This window comes from Quercus robur, chromosome 5, assembly GCF_932294415.1.
Source record: "Quercus robur chromosome 5, dhQueRobu3.1, whole genome shotgun sequence".
Taxonomy (NCBI): Eukaryota; Viridiplantae; Streptophyta; class Magnoliopsida; order Fagales; family Fagaceae; genus Quercus; species Quercus robur.
Window position 1 is genome coordinate 83,878,500 of NC_065538.1, and position 10,401 is coordinate 83,888,900.

At 35.8% G+C, this 10,401-nt stretch overlaps 2 protein-coding genes across 2 annotated transcripts in view; both read right to left on the reverse strand.

Annotated features, from left to right (window-relative positions):
* Positions 1-8,275: 8,275 nt before the first annotated feature.
* Positions 8,276-9,673, reverse strand: LOC126728854 (uncharacterized). Its single transcript, XM_050434614.1, has one exon. It carries the CDS (start codon positions 9,671-9,673, stop codon positions 8,276-8,278), a length of 1,398 nt encoding a protein of 465 aa, XP_050290571.1.
* Positions 8,464-10,401, reverse strand: part of LOC126727450 (uncharacterized) — a 43,074-nt gene continuing 41,136 nt past the window's right edge. The window contains exon 2 of the mRNA XM_050433125.1: positions 8,464-8,547. The gene's annotated coding sequence lies outside the window, so the exon portion shown is untranslated. The remainder of the gene's footprint in view (positions 8,548-10,401) is intronic.

Below are 10,401 nucleotides of genomic sequence, written 5' to 3' on the forward strand. Positions count from 1 at the left end.
TTTAAAGGGGTGAACATGACAGTTTTTCAAACACACACCCTTTGCCTCCCTCGAGCCTCTCTCAACCCAAAACCAATTTTTCCTCGAAAACCCAACTAAATTTCAAGAGAAATCATCTTCAAATCATCTCTAAGGTATGTTCATTCAATCTTTTCTCTCTATTTCAATAGATTATGCCTTGGTTTTTAGATTTTGCATGTGTTGGGATATTTTTGAAAAAGGGCTGGGAAACTTCTATTTTGTGAAAAAAAAAAATTCAATTTCTTGATTGGGCTCTATCCCATTTGTTTTGTCTGTGGTTGTGTTCGCCCCTTATGGCATTTTAACTTGTATTTAGGTAAGATTCACACATGTTCATGCATTGTTTACATCTTAGTTGTGTGGGTGCATACCAAGTGTTTGATAAAATGCCCAAATGGCATTTTGGTGTTGTTTTGGACTCCGATGAGTACCAAACTTTAGGGATTACCATAAGTATACATGTTTATCATGTTTTGATCATTAGTTGTGTGTTTTATACACTTTGACCCATATGTGTTTCGTCATGCCTTGATCATGCATCACATATGAACACCACATGCACACTTGATGCACATTCTTGTTCACTTGTCATGTTTTGCATATCACTCATGCTAGACAATTGTTGTTACATGTTTAGTACTCGTGCCATGATCTTGTAGCTTTGTTTATGTTCTTTTTAGGACTTTGTAGTTGTTTTATGGACTAACTTGGTACTAATCAAGTTTGTGTTCTTGTGTTTGTGTTGTTGCACTTGTTTCTATGTGTTTTGTGAATTTTTTGCAGATGTCTCCCTTCAAGAAATCAGCTGTGAAAGGGGATAGTAGCAAAGGGAAAGAACCCTGATTGATCTCGATAGCTTTACCCCGAAGCCAAAAAGGACACGATCATCAACAAGGTTATATGATGTTGACAAGTTCAGATTATACGCTGCATTTCAAGTCTATGAGAAATATTTCAAAGATACCCCCTTGTTGGTTGAGAGGGCTGTTGAGCAAGCAACTCTTCTCGATACAAGCATTCCAAAATGGTTTGCCACCAAGGATTGGAATTTTCTTCTATCAAGCTTTGATGAACTGTACAAGAATATGGTGAAGGAATTCTATGCAAATACCATTTCCGATGGAGATGAGCTGAAATGTTGGGTTAAAGGAAAGAGCTTCACAGTGACACCCACTTATCTTGCTGACATACTGCGTATCAACCGGCCTATGTTTCCAAAGCCACCGGTGTATGATGACTTAGATCCCAAGCAAGATTTACTTCGGGAAACTCTAGGAGAGAACTTGGAATTCTCTTCCAATGGAAAAGCTATGAGTGTTGCATCACTATCACCCGAATTAAGGCTTCTCACAACAATCATGTTCCACAACCTCTATCCTCTCTCAAGCACCAGTTACATGAATCTCGGTCAGGCCTTATTTCTTCATGACCTGGTCAATGATGAAGAGATTGACATCTACTCTCATATCTTCCACATCATAAGCAAAACAGCTGAGGGGACTGCCTCAAGGAATTGCCTTCCCTTCAGTTGCCTTATCTAAAAAATTCTGAAGCTAGTGAAGGATAAGAGGCTATGGCTTTTGAGTCAAAGGCATTCATTCGTTGGAAGATGAAAAACCATTCCCATGACCAAATCCAATCAACATCTGCACTCTCAATGCTAGTATTAGTCACACCCGGAAGGGGACCAAGCAAGAGAGTCATGCTCCTCATGCTAGTTCAAGCTTTAGCTCTCATTCCTATGATGAGAAGTTAGACAACATCATGTCGTCTATCCGAGACATCAGCACTAAGCTATCTGGACTTGCATCTATCATGTACTCCCAACACATTCGTTCCAACACGAAGTTCACATCTCCAAACTCAAATGGATCAAATTCAAAGGAAGTTAGAGGAAGATGAAGACTAGTTATTCCATGACAAAAAGGGGGAGATGGTCCATAATAGGGGGAGAAAAAGCTAGATTGAAGGGGGAGCATTGGAAATCAAGATCAAAAGCACAATATTTTGTTTTCTTTTAAAGCTTTAAAGTACTCTAGTTTAAAACTTCAGTTTATAGTTAGTACTTTGTTTTATGTATCTTTGCTTTTGTAGCTTTTTAAAGTACTTTTAGATTAATGCATATATTATCTTTAGTACTTCACACTTGTGCCTTTGTTGGATCTTGTATCCTTAATGCAAATAATTTGGTGTTTTGCATTGGTTGTGTATTTGGACATGCAATTGATTATTGCATTGCTCTTAATTGCAATACATATCCAGATGATCTTTTACTTGTTAAAAGATCATTGTAGTTGTTCTTTAATAACTGTTCCTGTATGATCAAGTTATGCTTTATAGCTCATATCTTGCTTATTACCTCGATCGCACTTTACTTGTTCCTATACATACCTTGTATTCAACTTGTCATAAGCTTAATGAAAGTTTTGTTTGTATGTGAGTGTTTCAAGATACAGGTGTATACGTGCAAGTGCTTCACAGCTTCTAGATTAAGTGTGAGTGAGTTTTGCCATTGTTTCCAAACTCGCGTCAAAGTCTAGAGTCTGTTTTAGGTGTTTTGTCATGGAATAGTCAAAGGGGGAGATTATAAAGTTGTTATTTACAACTATTTTGTGTCCGTGCCAAATTTGATTGTAATTTTGTTCAATCATGTTTACCCTGTATTTTATGTGGGATTTCTTTGTATGGGTTGTGTGTGAGAGAGAGTGTGAAGACTCAAGCTTGCATTGAAGAAAGAGTGGTTTTCGTGGGTATCTCGCGAGTAATCTTCCCGTGAAAAGTCATGACAATCTGGTGACAGCTGGTTTTCGCAAGTAGCTCGTGGGTAAGGCTTTCCAGCGAGATACCTGCAAAATATTCTGTTTTGCTATTTTGGCTTATCTGCTCCACCATGTCTTCACTCACACTATATATACCCACATTACCCACATATTGCAAGGAGTACTTTTCAAAGAGAAAACCCTAGCAAACACACTTGAGAGTTAGAGATTGTATACCTACAATCATCTACACAATCCTTTATGGTTTTCCTCATACTCCTACCTCTCCATATCCACATCCTTGAGAGGTTGATAGTCCAAACACTTACCACACCCATTTTAAGTGTCAAGTGAGGTTTTGGTGCTGTTGGGAAGCATTGGAAGAAGCCAAGCTTTGGCAGATGCAATTGGGCGCATTGCAGGATCCGGAAAGCTAAACATGACACGTTTCCGAGAAGCCTTGTTGGAGTAAGAGCTTGGAAAGCTTAAGTGCACTAGGTAAATTAGGCTTGGAGGGTCTCTTGTTATTCGTGTATCCCAACTTATTGTCTAATGGATCGATTTACCGCTTGGAGGGCGGCGGAGAGGTTTTTCACCAAATTTTTCGGTTTTCTCTTCGATAACACATCAGCGTGTTATCTTGTGTTTGCATTTCTCTTCCCTACTCTTTTAACTTTCTTTTTACTAATGTGATTTGATGAATATGGCTTAGAGTAGTTTTATTGTTTTTTCCCTCGCATTTACTCTACTCAGCACTTAGTTTAAGTTAGAGTAAAATCAACCGAGCTGTAATCTTTTAATTTAGCGTCTAAACAGCTCTTGTGTTTTTAACACAAATCCAAGCTTTCACATTAATTGGATCTAAGCCGATTGAGCTTATATTCTAACACTTGCCATTTGTTATTCCTCTTGTGGTCTTGTTCATGACTTTTGAAAACTCCCAGTGAGGTGAAAATGCTCTATCAAAAGCCAGACGTGAGTAAGAAACTCCCCCACCTTTTCTTAGTAGTTGAGCATGATTATTTCTTTGACAAAGAGTTGCAACATAAGCTAGGTTCTCCACCCAAAACTTACTTAATATCTCCCACTTTCCATCCATTTGACTTAATTTGTTTGCGAGTAAAGCTACTAAAGATAACAGAGTCTTTCAACAAATACATGTCTACCTCATTGCTTGAAGCTACATATTCTGAGAACAACCTTGCACAAGAATCGGCTTTAGGCAATCTAGGGAGCTTTTTCTCTAGAAAAAATATCCTCAACGGATGAGCGAGAGTTTTCAAAACTGAGTATGGCATTTCATGTTGATAATACAAAGGGACACATCACAAGAATTTACCTCATATAATCTGATATATCCTTGCTCACTTCCCGTAAATTATTTGTAGATTCATACGCACCACTATCTGTGTAAAAGCAGAGATCTGTGGCAATGTGCCAGATGATAATACTATAGAAAATTTCCACATTTACACTTCCATAAGAGATGTAGTTGTTGTAGTCTTCCGAAAACCTTTCGCTATTTGAACTAAATTTTTGCCCGAATGTTTTGTACACCGTGTCTTTCAAGTCAGAAGAGACCTATACAAAATTATCTCTAGTTCTCCATTTAGTTTTGGCAATATTTGATTGAAGACCCAATCTCTCAAGTTGGTAATAAGTTTTGGGGTTCCATAGCCAACCTGATCAGTCTTATCTTTGAGGCACAAGTTAAGCAAATTAAGTTCAGCTATTGAATTAGACCACCTTTCTTTTGTAGTCAGTTCTGCAATTTGCACAACGGTTTCTTATGGGAGCAAATAGTGTCTGAAGGTGTGTCACTAACCCTTCATGATCTGGCCACGGCCAATCGGAGGCACTCAGTAAAATGACACCATATATCTCTATAAGAATAGCTCCTACCAATAATAGGTAAGTAATAATAAAATCCATTTGTGGGCGCTTGTGCCTTTCTTTTAAAAATAAAAGCACAAACACAAAAAGTATGGAAGGGCAATGTGTTATAAATTTAGACCCCTGTAAACTCAGATTGTTTAACCTAATTTAATACCAAGTTGTTACTTAATTCAATTAAATATGTTAGGGTCATATTTTTTATATAATTGACTAATCCTTTGACAAAACGTACATTACTTGTAATTAGGTAGATCTAAGTTGCCTACTTTACTTGTTCAAACATATTAAGTGGTATCATTAAAGACACGAAAGTTTATCCAAGAAATAAGTGAAGAAAAACTGTTTCATTAAAGTTGGACACAAGCTGCTATTGAGGATTAATGGAAAAGCTCGACACAAGCTCGATCTATCGAGAATTACAATTTCAGAAATCTCAGATCTGAAATTCTACCCATGATGACTTGGATGATTAGGGATTTTCTCTCTACAACCCTAGTCATATATGAGGCTTATTTTAAAAGTCATCAAGTATGGAAACAGAGACTCAGAATTCATATACTCTATGAGAAGTTACTGTGTTTGCACACCTTAGGGTTTTGTAACCAGTACACTTTAGGGTTTTGTAACCAAGTGCTTCCTAATCTTCATCATTTATAAAGTGAAAAACTTTGCAGCCAACAACAATCAATTATGTTGCTGGAGTTAGTAACGTACTGGGATCCATGCAAAGGAATTAGTCATAGATTGGAGATTTGTGCAACAAAGAAAGAAGCCTGCTACAAGATCAAGTTCAATTGGATATTGAAGCGAAAGTTCAACTGTAGTTTGGTATTTTGGGATAGGCCAAGTTAAACAAAATAGATCTTGGTTAAACAAATGACAATCATATCACAAAAGCAATAAAGTAAAGAATACAAGCGATATGATGACCCAAGAAAATCAATAAAACAATCCAGTTTTAAGGTAAAAAACCTAGGGATGATTTAACTTAAACAATTCACAAGGCAACAATTTATAATAGAATTGAAGTTTTACAATATACTCAATGATGCGGGAGATGCAAGAAAATTATTATTTAATATTATTTATGTTTGCAAGTCAATTGTATTTTTATGTTTTAGGTCCTAGTAGTTTATTAGGCTATTAGTATTTTAATTTGGGAAGCAAGGTTATTTTTGTAATAAGGCAATTAGGGTTTCCTAGTCAATTAGAACTAGGGTTTAGCAATCCTTTATAAGCAACCTATTGTACTCCTTGAGGAGATAGTTGATATTTTAATGAATGAAAATAATGGCCGTTTGGTCTTATTTTGGTTTGGTACTGACTCCAGGTCTATCCTAGGTGCTGACTCCTAATGGTTTTCCCGCTTGGTGCTGACTCCAAGCAAGGCCTAGGTGCTGACTCTTAGGTCATATCTTTTACTTTTCCGTTATTTCAATTTTGTTCTGGTTGTCCTGTGTCACTCAACCTTAAATCTAATGCTACCTCTTGTAGTACTTACTTATGTGACCACACGCAGCTCCGAATCTATGGACTCTTCTATTATGAATTTGTTGCACACAAACTCCCTAGTTTATGACTCCAAGATCACCTTTGAAGGTTTAGATCTCTAGCCCCTTTGATAACTAGTGATGGCAATAACTTCTACTACACCGAATCTTGAGTTTCTTCAAAGAATAACACCAGTAGAAGAATTGAGAGAGCTCTGGGTACAAAACCCTAGATCAACAATTGGAGGCACAAGATGCAATCTTCTCTCTTTAAAAAACCACTTCTAGGGTTAGTTTATAATGTCCTTAATTTATTGCAACAAGAAGATTATGATTTGGGCTTCACACGGACAAGTTTGGGCTAATGAGCTGAACATAAAATTCTGCAGAACCACATCTTGATTGGCTAAGCCTTTGTCTCGATCGGTTGAATCTAGCATGTTTCGAATTCCTAAACCTGTAGCTTCTTTGTTCTTGTGTTCTGACATGTAACACCTTGATCATTGTCTAATCATACCTATAGACTTAGGAATCTATAGCTAGACAAACTTGTGCTCATTGTTTGCTAATTGTTCTAAACTTTTAGAACCTATAACACAATATATCATTCAAATGGGATGTTTAAGCTTGATGGACAAGAATTGTTCCTAGAAGTGGAAGACAATCAACCCAAGAATCAAAGGCTCAAATTTTACGGTATTTAGAATTTATACGTATCGGACCAGCTAAGCTCAATATTCAATTATTCAAGTTCAAACCGATCGGACCGTCCATTCCATTTTGAATTTTACTACATTGCACTACGACTAGCACTCCATTCCAGTTTTTACATATTACCAAATATCCACTTAGGAACATAAAGAATTTCTCGAGATGTGCCTAAACAACTTCACGCATGAGTTGAAAATTTTTAGGCCAAGCTTAGATTTGAAGAACAATTGCTAGTATAAATTGTTAATAAATTTATATATTAACAAGACAAATTGGTTTAAGGTTTGGAGATTTTGATCTAGCAAAAATACTTGTGAGGTTATGGATTTAACTAGTATTTTAGATCTAATCATTTTAACTCCCTGAATTAATAAAATGAAATCCATATATTACTGAGGTCAATTAAATTTAAAAGTAAAATCCAAATATCTCATTTCAAATATATCTATCCATGTGATTCATTAAAGAATTTGTTGGATTTGTAAACTAAAGTCCAAAATTGTGGAACCACATCTTAGCTAGTGGTGGCATCTTAATTACAAGGTACTTGGAAATCGAAAGCAAAGTACTTGAGTTAGAAGGCAATGGAGGACAAAACCCCACTTTACTAAAAGAAGGCAAGTACTTCTATATCTTTTTGTCTTGAAGTGAAATTAGTGCCTAAAATTGAGAACTTGATCACGAGAAACTGTTTGTAGATGCTATTATAAATCGAACCAAATCAAACATGAAAATAAATTAATAAATAAAATAATAGCAGAACCTCATGTAGAAGAAAGAGAAACTCAATTACAACCATATAGCAATTGTTCAAAATTTCAAATTGGTCAATTGCAAGCATATGATATTACGTTTTATTTGATATCATAACTCTTAACTTGAATTTTAATGGAAAGCCATAAAATACCATGGAGACAAACCTCTTCAGCCAATAACCCTCATACTGTCAGGCTAGTAATGATTTTGCAACACTAAAGCAACACATATAATAAGTTGGAAACACTTCCAATCTTATTCAACCTAGTTATTTAGAACAACATCATTTGTCTTTTTTTTTTAAAGATTTTTATGTCATAAGACTCACAACATGTTTTATACAACACTCAAGCCCCAAAACACTACAGTTTAGCCAGCATTGGCTTGACTTAAGGATATGAATTAATACAGTAATTTATTTACTAAGGAGTATGCTGGCACCAAAGTACACCTTTAAAGTACACTTAATTGTTCTTTTAGGAAAAATTCTTAGGTAGTCTCGAAGTATAATGAAATGGTATTCTATTTTCTCACATTCATGATGAACTCTACTTTGAATTTAATGAGTGGATCCCGCCATGAATGTGAGATGAGGAAGTACCATTCTCCGTATTTCGGGAGTACCTAAGAATTACTCATCATTTAGGCGGTGCTAGCATCCACACCTGACACTGCAGCAGATTTATTACCCGAACCCTGTCCATAACCAGACTCAGACACAGAACCAGTTGCGTTGCCACCTGATTCTAACACAGTAACTGTATCTACAACCATGTTGACAACAGATTCATCATCGCTCACAACAAAACTAACCTTTGCTTCTTCCTCTTGTGGTCTTGTTCGTGACTTTTGAAAACTTTCTGTGAGGTTGAAATGTTCTATCAAAAGCCAGACGTGCGTAAGAAATTCCCCACCTTTTCTGAGTAGTTGAGCATGATTATTTCCCTGACAAAGAGTTGCAACATAAGCTAGGTTTTCTACCCAAAACTTTCTCAATATCTCCCACTTTCCATCCTTCTGATTCAGCTCTTTTGCAAGTAGAACTGCTATACATAACATATTGTCTTTCAACAAATAGTTGTCTACCTCGTTGCTTGAAGCATAATATTCTGAGATCAACATTTCACAAACTTGGGCTTTAGTCAGCTGTCTGGAGAGCTTTTCCCCTCGAACAAAACGCTTAACCAATGTGCAAGTGTATTCAAAACCGAGTGTTGCATTTCCTGTTGATAATACAAAAGGACACATCGCAAGAATATACATCATGTAATCTGAAATGTCTTTGCTCACTTCTCGACTTAAATTAGGCTTATTCGTACCACTATCTGTGTAAAAGCAGAGATCTGTGGCAATGTGCCAGATGATAATGCTTTGATAAGTTTCCACACTTACAGTTCCATTTGTTATGTATTTGTCGTACTCTTCGGAAAACCCATTGCTGTGGGAACATACCTTTTCCTGGAACGTGTTGAACACCAAGTCTTTCAACTTAGGAGGGACCTGCTTATAGGTCCTATACAAGAGCATCTCTAGTTCTCCATTTAGTTTTGGCAACATTTGGTTGAAGACCCACTCTCTAAAGTTAGCAAAGAGTTTTGGGGTTCCACGGCCAACCTGAAGAGACTCATGAGTCTCTTCATGAGTATCTTTGAGGCAAAAGCTAAGCAGATCGAGTTGACCCATTGAATTAGACCACCTTTGTTTGCTAGTCAATTTTTCACAACGATTTCTTATTGGAGTAAATAGTGTCTTAATACATTTTATTAACCATCCATTTTCATACCGTGGCCAGGGCCAATTGGAGGCACTCAATAAAATGACAGCATATATCTCTATAAGAATAGCTCCAACCAACAATAAATAAGTAATAATCAAATCTATCTGAGGGTGTTTGTGCCTTTCTTTTATAAGGAAAAGCACAAACACAAAAAGGATGGAAGTAAAAGAGAAGAAACGGAAGAGGAAACCCCAAGCTGTGAAAAACAAAGGAGCCTTGGTGTAGCAAACATCATAAGCATATCCAAGTTCATCCTCAATCATCTTCCAGGCGGTTTGAGAATTATGAAAACTAGTCGCATACCCGCGCGTTGCGCGCGGTAATTTTTTTAGGATGGTCTTATTAAATATTTTATTAATACTATAATTTTAGTTATTAACCATTTGATTTTCATTAGTTTTTAAGTTAACAAAAACCTTAAATATACCCTTTTTTTTTTTTTTTTTTTTTTTTTTACACCTTTACACACACGCATATAGTGAATCTTTACACATACCTTTAAAAAAACTCTATATATTCCACTTTTTTGGATGCGTAAAATTATAGACTACTACTCCATAATGATAGTGGCTAATTAATTTTATATATTTTTTTAGTGATCTCATTTGTAACGCTTCTTACCATTATCATATATTTAGTACTATGATTGTATTTAATTATTGATTGTTGATTTAATTTTTTAAGTGAATTAAACGGTTTATGTTACTACACTGTAAAGTTTTTAATGTTCTCCAGACGGTAATCTCTATTTTATTTTTTACTTCTCCTAACAACCTCTTTGTTTTCCAATTAACGATTACTAATTGACGTTTGGTTTTTTTTTTCTTTATCTACTCTTTATTACTTTGTATTGGTTTTTTTTTCTATACCATCTCTCTCTCTCTCTCTCTCTCTCTCTCCATTGGCAACCTATTGTTTTCCAAAATTTGATGATGATTCTATGACATTAAATATGCATTATTAGTTTTTTTTTTTTTTAATTTAATTTAGT

Coding starts and splice junctions, on each gene's coding strand:
- LOC126728854 (XM_050434614.1), bottom strand. CDS start 9,673: ATGATTGAGGATGAACTTGGATATGCTTATGATGTTTGCTACACCAAG.